This window comes from Portunus trituberculatus, chromosome 42 (assembly GCF_017591435.1).
Source record: "Portunus trituberculatus isolate SZX2019 chromosome 42, ASM1759143v1, whole genome shotgun sequence".
Classification (NCBI taxonomy): domain Eukaryota; kingdom Metazoa; phylum Arthropoda; class Malacostraca; order Decapoda; family Portunidae; genus Portunus; species Portunus trituberculatus.
Window position 1 is genome coordinate 2,346,348 of NC_059296.1, and position 18,689 is coordinate 2,365,036.

The following is an 18,689-nucleotide window of genomic DNA, read 5'->3' on the forward strand; positions in this document are numbered from 1 at the left end:
GTAATGGGGAAGACTGGCTGGGTGACCAGCAGACGACCGAGGTGAATTACACACACACACACACACACACACACACATATATATATATATATATATATATATATATATATATATATATATATATATATATATATATATATATATATATTACGAACAAGTTAATTACAAATAGGTTTAGGTATGTAGTGCCTGGTGTTGACATTTGTAGCTTCCTTCAGCCGCCTGTCAGGTGCTCGAGGTTGCCAGCACGGCACTGGTCAATTCCCCTGGAAGAGCTGCTCAGGCCAGCGCTTCATTCACCCTTTGCTTCACCTTTCTTTACACACACCGCAATCTTCTGGGCATGGTCAAATATAAAAACAGGTAACATATCGTACGATGACGTGAATTAAGTAATAAGAACGGCAATCCTTAGTTAGCTAACGAGTGTTCCTCCACTCTTACCAATCTTAACATTGGCTTTATTACTCGTCTCATTAGACTGAGCTTCTCATTCTGAGTAATCTCTACACCGTATATATCCACCGCAAATGGTTTGTAGTGCTGATGGCAATTTTTTTTAGACATTTCTTTACCTGTCTTGCCAGCGTCCTTAAGTAACACACGCGATCCTTAAGGCACACCTGTGAAGGTATGTTCGTTTGTGCATGCAGATATCAAATCTATCGAAATTAATCATGATGATTGGTTCCTATGTTTTACAATGGAGTAACTGACCCATTAAAAATACATAAGTAATTCAGCCATTATAGTATTTTATCACATCCTTTAGACAGAAAAGTGGGGTAGTTTGAAATATTTGAAGTAGTCTGAGGAAGATGTCTGTCAACAGTGGTTGTTGCCGAGACTACTTATTGCCAGTGCATTGTCAGATTTTACATATTAATTTTTTAGCCTTGCCAGTTAGATTAGTTTAATAAATAGTTCAGTAAAGTGAGTTTAATTAGATTATGTTAGTTTGGTTAGATTATGTTAGTTTACATTAGATTTCATGACAAAGCCTTACACAATTACATAATGACATGACATAATTTATATCCCATGCAACAAAAGTTTGTCACTAATACAATTATGCATAAAATGCCTCCATACCAGTGTGCTAACACACACACAGCCAATTCGGTTGGTGCAGGATTGAGAAGAAAACAACGAGGAAATCAAGATGAATTTAGAAAATTTATTTGCTAAATAAAAAATGCCCCAAACAGTGAGATATAGACACTGCAGAGGGCTATAGTTTTGTATGATGTATTGATAAAAAAAATAATAATAATAATAATAATGAAAAAAAAAAAAAAAAAAAATATATATATATATATATATATATATATATATATATATATATATATATATATGTGTGTGTGTGTGTGTGTATATATATATATATATATATATATATATATATATATATATATATATATATATATATATATATATATATATATATATATATATATATATATATATATATATATATATATATATATATATATATATATATATATATATATATATATATATATATATATATATATATATATATATATATATATATATATATATATATATATATATATATATATATATATATATATATATATATATATATATATATATATATATATATATATATATATATATATATATATATATAGATATATATATATATATATATATATATATATATATATATATATATATATATATATATATATATATATATATTTTTTTTTTTTTTTTCTTTCTTTCTTTTTCATGGTAAGGCCTATAGCACCTGTAGGCACACTTGAAGAGTGTATGGGAAGCGCTGTTCAGCTTCCGCCCATTAGTGGCGCAGGCAATTTTATTTATAGTGGTACCCATATTAGGGCCCATATCACCACCCATGCTCATCTTGAGTGTAACCACCTAGAACCTGGGTATCATGGTGACATGTAGGTAACTTTAAACCACTCGACAAATGGCAAAGTGTTTTAAGGCTGTGCGTGGTGGGATTCGAACCACGCGTGGGATCGCCTGCCCGATCCCACGCTCACCACCTTATCCACTACGCCACCGCCTCCCTATATATATATATATATATATATATATATATATATATATATATATATATATACTAAAAGGCAGGGAAACCCGGCAGAAATCTTCATTCCTCCTGCTTTATTATTTTCCAGTGTTTTGCCTTACAGTAGAAGGCATCTTCAGGGCCTACAACAATTAATAGCTAAGTATAAGCATATAAGAAATAGTCTAACAAAGATATTATCGAGAAATTTCTTAGTAATAACATTTCCATGCCTTTCCAGGTAAAATATTCCCATTACTTTAACAAGCTTTGGAAACTGGTGGGAACTTTGTTTTTTGGGGGATTGTCAGATTACTGAAAAAAAATGGCTACTAAATATCTAGGAGGATTTGTTATTGGGATGTAGCTTCTCTATGTGGGAAGGAGAAAAATGTGTCATTAGCCACTACTTACTCAGTGAGGTAATTTGAGGGAATGATTAAAGATATGTGCAGCTAAACATAGTAATTACATAACAATTAAATTTATTATTTCCTTTGCATGCTGTTTTTGCATGGGTAACCAAGCTCTAGCTTTTTAGTTACTGTAGTTTTAACTTTGAAACTAATCTATTTGTTGTTGGTAATGGTAAACTGGTGCCTTTCTGCAGTTGATCTTTTCTTATTAATGTATGTTTGAGCTCATACTTTTATAACTTAGAATAGTACATTTACATGTAATATGAGGTTTGTAAACTTGTAGTATGTTGGTGCTTGAAATATTAACAATATTACTGCTTGAATTATGAACTACAAATATTGTATCTAGTCTATATTCTACCTTCATTAAATATAAATCTTTTCAGACACTGATTTGCTAGTGTCAGCCAGTGTATCATCATGCAGTTAGTGTGAGTACAACAGTCATCTACATCATGATTAATGGATTCTTTTACTTATGTTTATTGGCTTCAGTGTGTATGCTTTAATTCATCCTTCACTTTTCTTGAACAAATCACATATATATATGCACTGCAAGTAATATATCAAGGAATGAATGTACAAGTAGAGCTGATAAAAGATTGAGATTGCATTCTTGTAAACTGCCTTTTGATCTATTACTGTAACACACCAAAATTGTCTAACATGTCATGTGGAGCATGCAGAATCAAGGAGGCAAAACCCATCTCAACTGTCATTTTGAGTTGGGAATTAGAAGTGGCAGGTTAGGATATAGAAGGTTGTGTGCAATGAAATTTCATAGAAAAAAAGTGTGGTCCTAAAGTTGCATTCTTTCTCTTCACTAAAATATAAATAACTCTGGATTCAGTGGAACAAAGGCCAATCAGCTTTTGCCTCTCTTAATTTGCTCCTGGCTCAGTTAATCATATGAGTGTATCCTCATGTAGACTCTTGTGCTTAGTCCTGCTTTATTATTTTACAAGCCATGACATGCTTAGATATACTGATTTTCTTGCTTTCTAAACCAGAATTATGTAATGTAGGTAGGTAGCAACGAATCCTAGCTGTTCACATCAGTGGCATGGAGGGATACATTTCACACACTCTCTCTAACCCCAAAAGTCTAACCATGGTTCATTTCTCACACTACCCTCAGAAATAGGATAAAATCAGAAGATTTTCTCATTAGTTTCTTCCCCCACTAACAGATTGTTTCATTCTGTCATTCATCATTGCTGTTTTGTGTCTTTCACTATTTTTTACTGTTATTTTTTTCTTACTATTTTTCTAAGAAATTTAATTGCATGCTTCTTTTCTTTCCGTACCTAAGATTCTTACTCTTATCCTTATTTTTTCAATCTTGCTAATGCAATAGCTAAACCAATTTCCATGATACATAAAAATGATTATATATGATATTCACAGTTGCTTAATGTATATTGATATGCACCCTTTCTATAAATGTGATGGTCCATTCATACTACAGGCAACCCTGGCTTAACGAAGGGGTTATGTTCCTAAAAAAAAAACTTCATTAAGCGAAACTTCGTTAAGCGAACCGATTATAACAAGTTTAACCCCTGACTTGAACTTCCATTGAGAGTAAACAAAGTGAGAGTTTAATGAAAATAAAAATTATGAAGTTAAACATTTAGGCAGTTTAATTTAAGTCATTATAATGTACACTAATGTATGTATGTATGTAACTTTATAATGTTGATGATCTTAAATTTATGAAGGGAGGGTGAAATGGGAAAGACACTAACCGGCAACATGTGGAATGTAAACAAAGGGCGCATCATTGTATCACATACAAAACTTATGTACCACATTTCCACAAGGAAAATTTTATCCATTTTAGTCAAGTTCAGGTGGTTCTTTTAGCTTGCAAGGAAGATACGGTCTCACCGGCCTTCTTAATAGAGTCTGCTGACTTGAAAATAGTAGACAGTAGATGGAGTCAAGATGGTGGCGAGCAATGCTATTACTTTTCTCTTCTCTCTCGTGTCTGTGAATAATATCCAGCTTCACTTCGAGAGTACGAAACTTCCTGGTCTTCTTAGCAATGCTAGGCGACATTGCAGGGCATTTTGGTGGTAAATTGAGTGAGGGAAGACGATCTGCTGCTCACGCTGTTATTGTCATAATTAGCTTGACAATCAGCTTATCTGCATGTACACATGCATTTTATTCCATGTTTGTGTTCACACACACACGCACACACACACACACACACACACACACACACACACACACACACACACACAGCGTCGCCGTCGCTGAGAGAGGACAGCTCGTCTCCGGCTGCGGACGGGAAGAAGGAAAATACCTATGGTGTTGCAGGGCCAGGGTAACTCTAAGTTAGTGTCCTGTTAATGTCCTACTGTCGCTTAGTGTTGAAATTGAGGGATATGGAGAGTGATCCCTGAGAGGAGAGTGTGGGCGGTGATTGTTTTGGCCGTAATCAGCTGACGATAACAAAAATGGCGTCTAGACAAACAAGAGACTTTGAAGGTTTTATTATTACGCCAAAAGGACTGGAGAAACTTGATATGGATGCAAGAATCCAGGCACTGGAAAGTAAGTTCCTAAACATTTTGTCCATAGAAGAAAAACTGGATAGAGTTCTAGCCGAGAATGATTCGTTCAAAAAAGAGATCTATTTGTTAACGTTAGCGAATAAAGAGCTATTGAAGGAAAAAGTAGAGATGGGAAAAGAAAACCAACAACTAAGGAAACAATGTGAAGAGATGAAGGCTAAACTCATGGAAATGGAGATAAAAATATCCGAAGGGGACTTGAGGAAGGAGGAATGCCTTAATCTAATTGATACCAGGATGAAAGAAGTGAACCATGAACATCAGGAGGTACAAAGGTCGTTTAGGAGATAGTAAAAAGCAGGAAGAGGAAAATAAAGGGATTACGCAGAGGAAATGGTAAAGGCACTAAAGGAAAATGAGTATGTGGTGAGAGATATTGCTGAAAAGAAAAATGTGTGATCATAATAGGATTGAGGAGGAAACTAACAGGAACTGGCAGGACAGGAGGGATAAGGAAAATGACAGGATTAAGTCTTTACTGAACAAGATCTCTGTGGAAGAAGAGGACCTATATGCTGAGGTAGAAGAAAGTGTGAGATTGGGAGCTTTTGAGGAAGGCAAGAATAGACCATTAAAATTGAAATTAAAGTCTCAGGTGGCAGCGGAGGCCTTGTTGAGGAGGGCTTGGAAACTTAAGGACTCTGAGGAAACCAAAACAATTTACATAAGAAGAAATATGTCACAAGATGAGCGAATGAAAATGAAGGAGCTTGTAACTGAAGTGAAAGAGAGGAATGACGAAAGAACAGAGGAGGAAAAGACCAAGTTTTTTGGAGGATGAGAAATGGGAGGCTAAAGAAGTGGTGGATAAAACAGACGGAATAGGCATTACATGGAAGAATGAGACTAGGAATGGAATAAAAGTGACTTACACGAACATAGATGGATTTCTGTCTAAGAGGCTAGAATGTATGGATTACCTAAGAAATAACGAACCGGACATAATGTGTGTAGTGGAAACAAAGCTAAGGCCGAAATAAAGCTAGACTGGTTTGTTGTAAAACACTACAAAGTATGGAGAAATGATAGAAAAATAAAGGAGGTGGTGGTATAATGGTTCTTACTAAGGAAGATCTGATAGTGAAGGAGGTGAACTATAGTAAGAGAAATGAGGAAGTGATAAGTATGCTTATAACAGATGGCAAGAGGGACATTAATATTATAACAGTATACATACCACCCAGAACCAGTGCTTGGGAATATGAACAGTACCAAATGGTGATGAGAAATACTCTAGACAGAATGAAGCAAGAACTCATCAGAAAGGATAGAGTGATGATAGTTGGAGACTTTAATTGCAAAGAAATAGTGTGGGAAGACTACGAAGTGGTGAACGGTGGTGAGTGGGCAGAAGAATTGTTAAAGGTAGCAACAAATAACTTGATGACACAGTGGGTGAGATCACCAACAAGGTGCAGGGGACAAGATGTTGCAGCAAGGTTGGATTTGGTATTTACCAGGGGAATCTCTAAAAGAGGAAATTGAACATGAATGTCCCTTGGGGAAAAGTGATCATGATGTCCTAAGCTTTGAGCTGGATACGGAATTAAGCACGAATAAGATTGTGGAAACAGGGAGGAAAAATTAAATTATACTAGGGCAAATTATAACCATATAAGGGAGTTCTTTAATGAAATTGACTGGTCCGTGGTATACCAGGAAAGGGATATGCAATTGAAATACGATAAATTTATGGATTTGTATAACTCTGCTGTGAAAAAGTTTGTGCCATATCACAGAAAGAGGACTTTAAATAATAAACAGTGGTTTAATAGAAATTGTGAAGAAGCAAAAAAGAACAAAGAAAAGGCATGGAAGAAACTTAAGAAAAACAGTGATGTATTATCAAGGGAAGTCTACAAAACAGCAAGGAATAGATATGTTGAAGTAAGGAGAACAGCACAGAAGGAATATGAACAGAGGGTGGTGGAAAACTGTGATAGTGACCCAAAATGTTTTACAAATTCATAAATGGAAAACTAAATAAAAGGGAGGCAATAGAAAAGGTAAAAACGGGAAGAAGTATATGAAGATGCTGGAGATATAGCTGAAATTTTGAACGACAACTTTTGCAAAGTGTTTACAAAGGAGGAGCATTTTATGGGAGGAAGGCCTACGGAAATAAAGCAAATGCAGGACATCATGGTTACTAAGGAAGATGTAAGGAAAATTATAAGCAATCTGGATATTAATAAATCAATGGGGCCTGATGGCATATCTGGGAGGTTGCTAAATGAATGTAAGGATCAATTGTTGAACCCGTATTTGATATTGTGGAAACCTCCATACGAACAGGATTAGTCCCGAAAGAGTGGAAAAGAGCTGACATTGTGCCTATATATAAGAATGGTAGTAGAATGGAACCGCTAAATTATAGACCAGTATCGTTGACTAGTATATTGTGCAAGGTATGTGAAGAAGTAATTAAAGCTAAGTGGAGTGAGTATCTAGAAAGTGAAAACATTCTGAGTGAAAGGCAGTTTGGTTTCAGAAAAGGAAGATCGTGTATCCAATTTATTATGTTTTTATTCAAGAGTGACTGACATACTACAACATAGAGAGGGATGGGTGGATGCTATCTACCTGGACTTGAGAAAGGCCTTTGATAAAGTACCACACAATAGACTGATGTGGAAACTAAAGATGATTGGAGGAGTAAATGATAAACTAACAAAATGGATGGAAAATTACTTAATGGGAAGAGAAATGAGAACAGTGGTGAGAGGAAGGAAGTTCGAGTGGAAGAAGGTAACCAGTGGAGTTCCACAAGGGTCAGTGCTGGGTCCCATCATGTTTTTTATTTATGTTAATGATATGCCAGTAGGAATTGACAGTTACATGAACATGTTTGCAGACGATACTAAAATTATGAGGAGAGTAAAGAATGTGGAAGATTGTAACAAGTTACAGGAGTAAGGAGTGGCAGATGGAATTTAATATAGACAAGACCCATGTTATGAAAATGGGAAGAAGTAGATACAGACCAAACAGGGATTACAGGCTGGGTGATGAGAAAATTAAAGAGACCAATGAGGAGAAAGACTTAGGAGTAACCGTGCAAAACACCTTGTCACTGGAGAAACACATTAACAAGATTTTTTGGAAAACATACAACATGCTTCAAAATATTGGCCTTGCATTCCACTACCTAGATGAAGGAATGATGAAGAAGATATTATGTACCTTAATAAGACCCCAGTTAGAATATGCAGCATGTGTCTGGTCACCGCATATGAAGAAAAATGTGAAGAAGGTGGAAAGGGTACAGAGGCTGGCAACAAGGATGGTACCAGGACTCAGGAGTTAGACTATGAGGAAAGACTGAGGAAGCTGGGGCTGACCACATTAGAAGAGAGAAGAACAAGAGGAGACATGATAACTATGTATAAATTGGTGAACAAGATTGACATACTGGACAGAGAGTTGATAAAGGTGACCACAAGTAATCATCTCCAAGGACATGGAAAAAAGCTAATAAAGGACATCTGTCTAAATGACGTGAGAAAATACAGTTTCCGCATCGTAGCATTGATAAGTGGAATAAACTGAGCAGTGATGTCGTTGACGCGGTGTGTCAATCAGATGAAAGAGAGATATGACAGGAATAGACAAGGAGACAGGTCACAGAGAGCTTAGCTCGGGCCCTGTAATACACAAATAGGTAAATACACACACACACACACACACACACACACACACACACACACACACACACACACACACACACACACACACACACACCTGACCTGGGGGTGATTATACAAGTCATCCTGACTCCAGAAGGACACATAAATAGACTAGTATTTGCTTCAATATACAAGACCCTAACCAACATCAGGATGGCATTCAATTACATGGATAGTATGATGAAAAAGATCAGGATCACAATGATAAGACCTAGAGTGAAATATGCAGCTGTGGTATAGTCACCATACAGGCTGAAAGACATCAAGAAACTAGAAAGAATATAAAGAACTGCTATAAAGATGGTTCCAGAAATAAAGGATCTTTCTTATGAAGAAAGACTGAAGGTAATGGAACTACCAACTTTGAAGGATAGATGGAATAGAAGAGACCTAGTAATGACATATAAGTTAGTTAACTGTATGGAGAAGATAGATGGACAAGACTTAGTATTACTGATGGAGGATGGAGATAGACAAACAAGAGGACATTCCAAACAGATCATGAAAAGTCAGTGTCTGAGGAACATTAAGAAGTTCAGTTTTCCACATAGGATGATGGACGTCTGGGATGGATTGAGTGAAGAAATTGTAATTGCAGAAAGTGTGCACAAATTTAAGGAAAAGTTGAATAAATGTAGATATAGAGACAGGTCAAACCCTGTAATATGCTAGTAGGTAAATACAAGGTAAAACACACACACACACACACACACACACACACACACACACACACACACACACACACACACACACACACACCAAGTATTTACTAAAGAAACAATGTTTGTAAAGCCTTAGAATGTAGAAGAAAATGTGTACATGGATGACATTAAGATACCTAAAAAGGAGTTATATAAAATGTTGGAGGAACTTAAAGAAGATAAAGCGATGGGACCAGATGAAGTTTCAGGCAAATTATTGAAGGAATGTAGAGAAGAATTGATAGATCCATTATATGATATTATAAGGTGCTCATTAGAAACCGGGGAAGTACCGGTAGAGTGGAAAAGAGCTGAAGTGGTGCCCATTTATAAGGGAGGCAGTAAAGAAGAGCCTCTTAACTATAGACCTGTGTCTTTAACAAGTGTGGTTGGTAAGATTTGTGAGAGGGTGATAAAGAAATATTGGATACGGTTCCTGGAGGATCATAAGTTATTATCGGATCATCAATTTGGCTTTAGGAAAGGAGGTCATGTGTAACAAATCTACTGAGGTTTTATTCAAGAGTGGTTGACAAAATACAAGAGAGAGAGGGATGGATGGACTGTGTATATTTGGATTTAAAAAAAGCTTTTGACAAGGTACCTCACATGAGACTGCTATGGAAATTAGAGATTTATGGAGGACTGAAGGGAAAAGTGTTAAAGTGGATGGAAAACTACTTGAGATGGAGGGAGATGAGAACGGTAATAAGGGATGCAAAGTTGGACTGGTTGGTGGAGAGTGGAGTCCCACAAGGTTCAGTGCTGGCACCAATACTTTTCCTTGTCTATATTAATGATATGCCAGAGGGAGTAAACAGTTATATTAATTTGTTTGCGGATGATGCAAAGTTGTGTAGGTATGTGAAGAGTGAAGAAGATTGTGAAATTTTACAGGCAGATTTAGATACGATTTGAGAGTGGAGCAAGAGGTGGGAGATGGAATTTAATCTGAGAAAAAGTCATGTAATGGAGATGGGGGAAGAGTGGAAGACGGCCAAGAGGGTCATACAAGATGGGTGAAGGAGTAGTGTTGAAAAAGGTGGAAAAGGAAAAGGATTTGGGAGTGATAATACAAGACCATGGACAGTTTGAGGCTCATATTGACAAGATGTTTGGAGAAACATATAATTTGATTAGAAATATTGGATTAGCCTTTCATTATATGGATAAAGATATGATGAAGAAATTAATTAGTACGGTAATTAGACCAAGATTGGAATATGCTGGGTGGTTTGGTCCCCTTATAAAAAGAAGCATATAAGGAAGTTGGAGAGATTGCAGAGAATGGCAACAAAAATGGTACCGGAATTGGCAGAAATGACCTATGAGGAGAGATTAAAAGAAATGAATTTGCTTACCTTGGAACAAAGAAGAGAAAGAGGAGATTTAATACAGGTTTATAAACTGTTGAATGGTTTGGATGAAGTGGATAATGAACAAATGATGTTGAGAGGAAAATTTAAATAGAACTACGAGATCGCATAGTAAAAAGATAGCCAAGGGAATATGCTTGAAGGATGTGAAGAAATATAGTTTCCCACACAGATGTGTGGAGGTGTGGAATAGTTTGAGTGAGGAGGTGGTGTCAGCGAGGAGTGTGCATAGTTTTAAAGGAAAGTTGGATGTGTGTAAATATGGAGACGGGGCCACACGAGTATGATACTCAGGCCTTGTAAAATTACAACTAGGTGAATACACACACACACACACACACACACACACACACACACACACACACACACACACACACACACACACACACACACACACACAAATATTTTAGAAAAAAAAACTGCATATAAAAAGTATTTATTTATTTATTTATTTATTTTTATTTATTTTTATTTTTGAGCATCAAACAACCAAAATTCTTTCCTACAGCTACATGAAATGTAAAAGCAAAATCAGGGATAAGATACAAACTATAAATCAGAGGTAGTTAACTATTAATCATGGGCATAAGACTAGTTGGACAAGTTGCTACATATGCAGACACTTTCTTATGTATGCTATGCAGAATTTTTTTTTTTTTTTTTTATGACTATTATATTTAGATTTATTTTAATAGAGAAAATTGATTTTCAAATTGAGCAGATCATAAAATGAGCTTTGTCATGAATTAACTTGCAATGTTAAGTTCCAATGTACTATGTACAAGGGTCAGGTAAAAACTGAAAGGTTAGAATTACAGTTTTCCTTTTTCAAATTATCTCATGTAATATTGCTGTATTGAAATCAGTTAATTCTTCTTATTAGAGGCGGTGGCATAGTGGATAGGTGGTGAGCGTGGGATCGGGCAGACGTCCACGCGTAGGTTCGAATCCCACCACGTACAGCCTTAAAACACTTTGCCATTTGTCGAGTGGTTTAAAGTTACCTACATGTCACCATGATACCCAGGTTCTAGGTGGTTACACTCAAGATGAGCTTGGGCAGTGATATGGGCCCTAATATGGGTACCACTATAAATAAAATTGCCTGCGCCACTAATGGGCGGAAGCTGAACAGCGCTTCCCATACACTCTTCAAGTGTGCCTACAGGCGCTATAGGCCTTACTGAAAAAAAAAAAAAAAAAAAAAAAAAAAAATGGTCTCTTCACTCTACAAGGTCTATGGGGCTTGACATATTAGTTCCTCATAGTTTTGCAAATAAATGTTTAATTCTGAAGAAATTTTTCAGTTGCAGTTGTAACAGTTCTTCATGATGATTGTGTATTGTTATAGTTACTAAATCTGTTGAAATAATTTTGTTACAGATGTTGGTAACTGTGTTATTTTTGGAGATATTGGGTAGCTTGGGTAAGGTCAGCTTGCCATCCTACACCTGGAAATCAGCACGCAGCTTTCTTGCACCATCTATGAGCTACGCCTTTCATGCTACTCTTTCCCTCATGGCTCTTCAAGGTCAGTTATTTGTATCTTTTTACTTTTCTTTATTTTTATCTTGAATTATACATGAATTATTGTTGTAAAGTACAACCTTCAGTAGGACATTTTTAGGACAAATTTTGCAATCTTATCTGTGTTGATTGGAAACAGAGAATAGAATTAATTAATATTAAATTTAGTGGGAAAATTAATATAAAATACAGTGGTACCTTGAGATACGAGCTGCCTGAAATGCGAGTTTTTTTGAGATATGAACTAGTATCTACGTGTTTCCTGTAGATCTTGTGCACTGTGATTGTTCTTTCATCATTTTGACACTATTTACTTTTTTTTTTTTTTTTTTTTTTTTTAGAAAATGTTTTTATTTACGTTTAATGTTTACATGTGAATGGTGCCTGCATCCCTCCCTCCCTCCTCCTCTGCCATTCATCACCATTAGCCCAAAACATGTCTCCAAGATAAGAACAATAAATAAACTTTTGCTTTTATTTTATATATTTTCATGCATTGATAAAGTATACATGTTTACGTAACTGAAAAGGCAAAACAAATTTCTCCCATCTCTGCCTATCTCCTCCTCCGACACTTATCATGGAGGAGGGGAACAATGTAAACAAACCTCTATGACTGCAGACTGCAGCCTCCAATCTCTCTCTCTCTCTCTCTCTCTCTCTCTCTCTCTCTCTCTCTCTCTCTCTCTCTCTCTCTCTCTCCTGCTTAAAACTTTATTTATTCAATGAATAATGTTTATATGATCGTCAATGAGCTCTTCTGTGATTATTAGAGCAGCCAGTCTTCTGTGGGTGGTTGTATTTGTACACTCCAGTTGATCGACAGTCCCAAGCGAGGGTTGGGAATGCAGTAAGGTAACATCCTGTGGAATGCACACCCTGCGAGATAAATATACTTTATAAGAGTAGTTTATCTAGTTATATTATCTTTGTTATGTTTTGTTTTGTTTCTTTACAATAGTTGTTATTTATAGACAGCTTTTTTCTATCTGAAAACACATAAAAAAAATATGGGTGCTCTTTTTTGGGGGGTTGAAATGGATAAATGGCATTTCAATGGGAAATTTTTTTTTGAGATACAAGATTTTTGCGATAGGAGCTCCGTCACGGAACGAATTAAACTTGTATCACAAGGTACTACTGCAAATAGTATTGTGTGTGTTTTGGTGTATATAATACATTTCATCTTTTTCATAATTGTAGACACATTATTTATGAGTAATAGGAATAGGATGGGTGTTTAGGTGAAAAAACTGAGATGATACTATAATGTTGTAAGGATGAATGATTAGTAAAGAAATAATGTGATGTTAAAAATCCTATGAGGAAAGGAAGACCATTTGTAAGGTGGAAAGATAAAGTAAAGAATTACATATGTTAGAGAGATGCTACTACAGTGTTACTTTGAGGTAGGAGTTTAATTTGGTCCGTGACGGAGCTCGTATCTCGTACTTTCCCGTTGAAATGCATTGAAATACCATTAATCCTTTCCAGCCTCCCCAAAAAAGAGCACTCCTTTTTTTTTGTGTGTGTGTGTTTTCAGGTACGTAAAATGTATTTATGAATAATAATTATTGCACAGAAATTTGATAAAACATGACAAAAGATAATATAAATAGATAAACTACTTTTATAAATTATATTTATATCGGAGGAGGCATTCCATGAAACGTTATCTTACTACATTCCCAGCCCTCACTTGGGACTGTCAATCAGCTGGAATGTACAAATATAGCCACCCACAGAAGACTGAGTGCTCTAATAATCACAGATGAACTTGTTGACAATCCTGTAACCATTATTCATTGAATAAATGAAGTTTTAAGTAGGAGAGAGAGAGAGAGAGAGAGAGAGAGAGAGAGAGAGAGAGAGAGAGAGAGGAGGTTGGCGGAGATGGGGGAAATTTGCTTTGCCTTTTCAGTTACGTATACTTTATCAATGCATGAAAATATGTAAAATAGCACCAAAGATTTATTTATTGTTCTTACCTTGGAGACAGACATTTTCTGCTAACTAATAGTGGTAAATGGCAGAGGAGGAGGAGGCAGGGAGTAAAGGATGCAGGCACCATTCACACATAAACATTAAACATAAATCAAAACTGCACTTTCTTTAGACAAGAAAACAAGGTCAGTAAAGTGTGAAAATGATGAAAGAACAATAACAGTGTATTAGATCCATGGGAAACATGTAGATACTAGCTCAGCTGAGGCTGGACTGATACGCCGACCTGCAGCAACATCCTCAAGCATGACTCGTATCTCAAAATTTTGCTCGTATCTCAAAATAAAGAATTGACTAACTCGTATCTAGTATCTCAAAAGACTCATATCTCAGGCAGCTCAAGGTATCACTGTATGTAGAACAAGCAAGGAGGGATGGTTTAGTTTGGCTGTAATATAGATTGTTAGATAAACAAATTTATGAATACAAGAAATTATTATGATAGAACTTAGCTCTGTGGTATTTTGTTGTTGATGGAATAATGTATGTTAAACATTCAGTGTTTTGCAAATAAATTTCTCTTTAATTCTTGTATTTCTGTTTTGGACAGGAATGAATATTCCCATGTATGGCGCTGTGAAGCGATGTACTCCACTTGTCAACTTGATCTTGGCTGTAGTCATCTTGCGACATCCTTTCCCATCATTCACACTCATTGTGTCTGTCCTGACCATTACCATAGGCTGCTTTGTTGCAGGTGTGTGCTTTTTAATAACAACTTTTGGTAATATTTGAATAAACTTTGAAAATGTTAAAACTATGTATTTGAATTAGCTTTGTCATATTGACATATCATTATCTTTTCAGTGTTAGGTGACTTAACTTTTGATGCTTTTGCCTACACGATGGGTGGCCTGAGTGTATTGGCTCAGGGACTGTACCTGACACTAGTGCAACAATGTGCTGAGAATAAGCGATCCACGTGGGAAATTTTGCAGCTCAACAGTTATAACACCCTTGCACCATTCATAATCATGTCTGTACTAGTTGGAGAACCTGAAAATATTATCAAGAGCAAATACATTGCAGGTAATGATTGCGTTTTGCTTTGCCATTATTATATCTAGGTATCTTGTACCTAATTGTAAGAAAAGTTCTCAAAGGTGCTTCTCCTAGAGGAAATATATTAATATATCTTATTCTTCATAAAGATTTATGCCATTACATTTTTAAAAGGGTGCACCAAACATCTGTACAATGTTATTTAACACAACTTTTATGTATTACCTAGACAAATTAACCTAAAAATAATTTACTAAATAATGACTTTCAAACATAATGATCTACAAAAGGTCATTTGAAAGCTAATCTGTTCAATTATTGAGTGCTTGTTGTAAATATTGACATTTATGTTTATCCAGGCAATTACCAGTGTGGGTCTAAACTTCACTCCCTCAGCAACCTCAATTTCATTTCCATATTTTGTTTGGTGCTTCAAGTGATCATCTTAAGTAAAGTAACATCTTTAGATCATAGCTTATTTGAGTGAACTTTTAGAATTAGATAGTTGTGAAATCCAATGCTTTTGCAGCAGTGGATCAGACTTGCAATTTAGAGTAAGGTAACTTCTTGAAGAAAGTGCTCCACTGGCCTAATAACCTAACAGTCATCTTGTAAGCATTTACAATATTGATTATTGAAGTCTCACTCTTTTAGAATTGTGTAGCATTACAGATTATGTAAGCCTGCTGATGTAGTTATAGTAGCAAAAAGAATCTTAGTAACTGTGTCAGAAGTATATGTATTACATTTAGTGCCCCAGTTCTTGAAGTGTAGTTGTATTCATATTAACTTTTGTGTACTATATTAATTTTACTTGCTTGCCTTCTTATTTCAGATATTGGCTTTCATATTGTTTTTTGGATACTGGTATCCATGGGCTCAGTATTGAACTATTCCCTGTTCCTGTGCACAGTTCTTAACTCTGCTCTCACTACGTCTCTTGTAGCAGTGGCCAAGTCTGTTATACAGACACTTGTTGGCCTTTTTGTGTTTGGAGGCATTAAATTTCATCCCCTCAATACTGCTGGTGAGTTATTTCTCTATTGTACTGCTATTGTTTATGTGCTGAGTAATTCTCACTTTATTATTATCAGTGCATCAATCATTTTTATTTGATAAGATATTATATCATATGATGGAGTCAACAATGAACATTATCTAATCTACTAATAACACTTTATAAGAAAAATTTGATAAATAAAATTTCTCTTTTCACAGGTATTGTTATGAATACTCTTGGTGGTTTTATGTACACCTACACAAAATATCAAGAGAAGATAGAAGACAAAAGACAAAAGACTGAAGATGAAAATTTCAATGAAGTCAAAGTTGGGTTCCATCCTCTCAGTGTACAAGGCACAATAGATAAGAGTGGAGAACACAGCCTTAATGATATCAAAGTTAGTTAATGTATTGTGTTCAGTTTTGTTTTGCTGCTTGACGCACATCATGCTAAACATGTTGCCTTCTTGTATCAATACTTATGAGAGATGCTTATGACAATGTTATATATGCATTTAGAATTATTTAGAACCAGTTTTTAGATCAGTATTATTTATTTATTTATTTATATGCAGTTTTTTAATCATTTTTTTAATGTATGATTGACACTGAATATTGATCTAGTAATTTTGTATAATTTATCCATATGATTAATGAGTGTCTGTTCAGAGGTCCATTGATCAGTAGAAAATAAAAAATATATATAAACATACATGGGATCCTTGTTACATTTATATAGTGTGTGTATAGATAATATAAGTTCTCAAAATTAATTTGTTGTGAAATGATGCAAAGGTTTCTCAAAAGGACATTCATCTACATTTGCAATCAAGAGGATATCTGTGTATGATTCTTTATTAGTACGTATTTTGAAAGGTCACAGTTCTTTCTCTTTTACTCTGAATATAGTAAATACTGTGAGTCATCAAGTTGAGAATTGTACACTGTATGGAGGGAAAAAATACTACAGTATATATGGAGAGAGAGAGAGAGAGAGAGAGAGACACCAGGGTGAGTTTCCCACCTATCACTCATTTCTTCATTCCAACTATAGAACACAAAAACATTTAGTTAAATGGCTGAAAAAAATAAAAATGAAAAAATACTTAAATACTACACAAGCTATAACAAATACCACCTGCATACTCTCAGTTCTGGATCATTTTTGCTTCCTCCAACAAAATATAACCTAAAAATAACTAGATTTGAAGTAACACCTACACTCTCATGGGTCTCAAACTCACTCTCTCAACATGATAACTTATTAACCTAAAGGGGGGTTCACACTTGCCAATTTGCGACTTTTTTTTTTCACATATAGTTTCCGACTCCTCCCTCCTAGTCGTAAAGTGTCAGACGTAACGCCTGGAAAGGCGGGACGTGAATATAAACAAACAACTAACTACCTGCCAGTCTTCCTCTAGTGATGATGCTGAAGCTGTGGTTTCTCTTTTTTTGGCGTACCGAAAGTCAACAGAAAAGGAAATGCCTGTGGATTCGTCCCTGGCTAAGTAGAAGGAAAGAAAGGGGTGTTTACCACACACTAGATTTGCCTACATTTCTCATAAGAAAATTGTTAATCTTAAGAATATTATGCACAATTGCGATCACATTAAATCCTGACAAGTCTTCAATTCTCACCTCCAACAACACCCTGCATTGAGGGAAACGGTTCTTGTAGAGTGGCAGCTATTTCGTTGAGTGACGATTTACGCAAGCTGGGTTTTTTTTTTTTTTTTTTTTTTTTTCTCTATGATTCATTTCTAGGGTCACAGATGTGTTCTTTTCCCCTACCAACTCTAACATCTTTTCTAACTAGAGACCACATTTTCAAAACTTATTCCGTGACCTCACGACGTAAATAAAGTCGCAAATCGACTAGCAAGACCAACATGTTGGTCTTGATTTGTGACTGTTTTCTGCATTCGCTAGGTGCCGATTGGAAGTCGGAAACTACGTACGTAAAAAAAAAAAAAAATCAAATTGGCATGTGTGAATTCGCCTTGAGAGAGAGAGAGAGAGAGAGAGGCTATATCACCTTCAGTTCGCAAACTCTCCCACCTCTCACTTTTTCCCCCTCCCAAAATTAAGAATGAAAAATACAAATGAAAACTAGACAAATACGTAACTCCATTCGAAAGTATATTTGGAGATACTAAATATATTTCTTTGTGTCGTAATAATCCCTGGCCGCCATTGTTATTCTAAACTGTTTCGAATCTCAGGTGTTCGAGAAAAGGCTTGTTCGACCATGATTCTGGAACCTTGACTGGTAGTACGCGTGCGCGGTAAGTTCTTCACAACCAATGAAATAACAGGAATTAA

At 35.5% G+C, this 18,689-nt stretch overlaps 1 protein-coding gene across 2 annotated transcripts; it reads left to right on the top strand.

Moving 5' to 3' along the window:
• The first annotated feature begins 205 nt into the window (after positions 1–205).
• Positions 206–17,076, top strand: LOC123517657 (UDP-galactose/UDP-glucose transporter 7-like). Of its 2 annotated transcripts, XM_045277972.1 has the most exons (7): positions 206–363; positions 2,871–2,915; positions 12,213–12,360; positions 14,911–15,057; positions 15,168–15,389; positions 16,198–16,389; positions 16,581–17,076. In XM_045277972.1, exons 3-7 carry the CDS (start codon positions 12,213–12,215, stop codon positions 16,769–16,771), a joined length of 900 nt encoding a protein of 299 aa, XP_045133907.1. In that variant the 5' UTR covers positions 206–363; positions 2,871–2,915; the 3' UTR covers positions 16,772–17,076. The 2 variants fall into 2 exon arrangements, with proteins under 2 accessions (XP_045133907.1, XP_045133909.1); XM_045277974.1 differs by lacking the exon at positions 2,871–2,915.
• Positions 17,077–18,689: the final 1,613 nt, after the last annotated feature.

Bases quoted from the DNA above. Each gene is read 5' to 3' on its own strand.
- LOC123517657 (XM_045277972.1), top strand. From the start codon at position 12,213: ATGTTGGTAACTGTGTTATTTTTGGAGATATTGGGTAGCTTGGGTAAG. The intron at 15,058-15,167 runs GTGTGTGCTTTT...TTATCTTTTCAG, and splicing joins CATAGGCTGCTTTGTTGCAG to TGTTAGGTGACTTAACTTTT. The intron at 16,390-16,580 runs GTGAGTTATTTC...CTCTTTTCACAG, and splicing joins TCATCCCCTCAATACTGCTG to GTATTGTTATGAATACTCTT.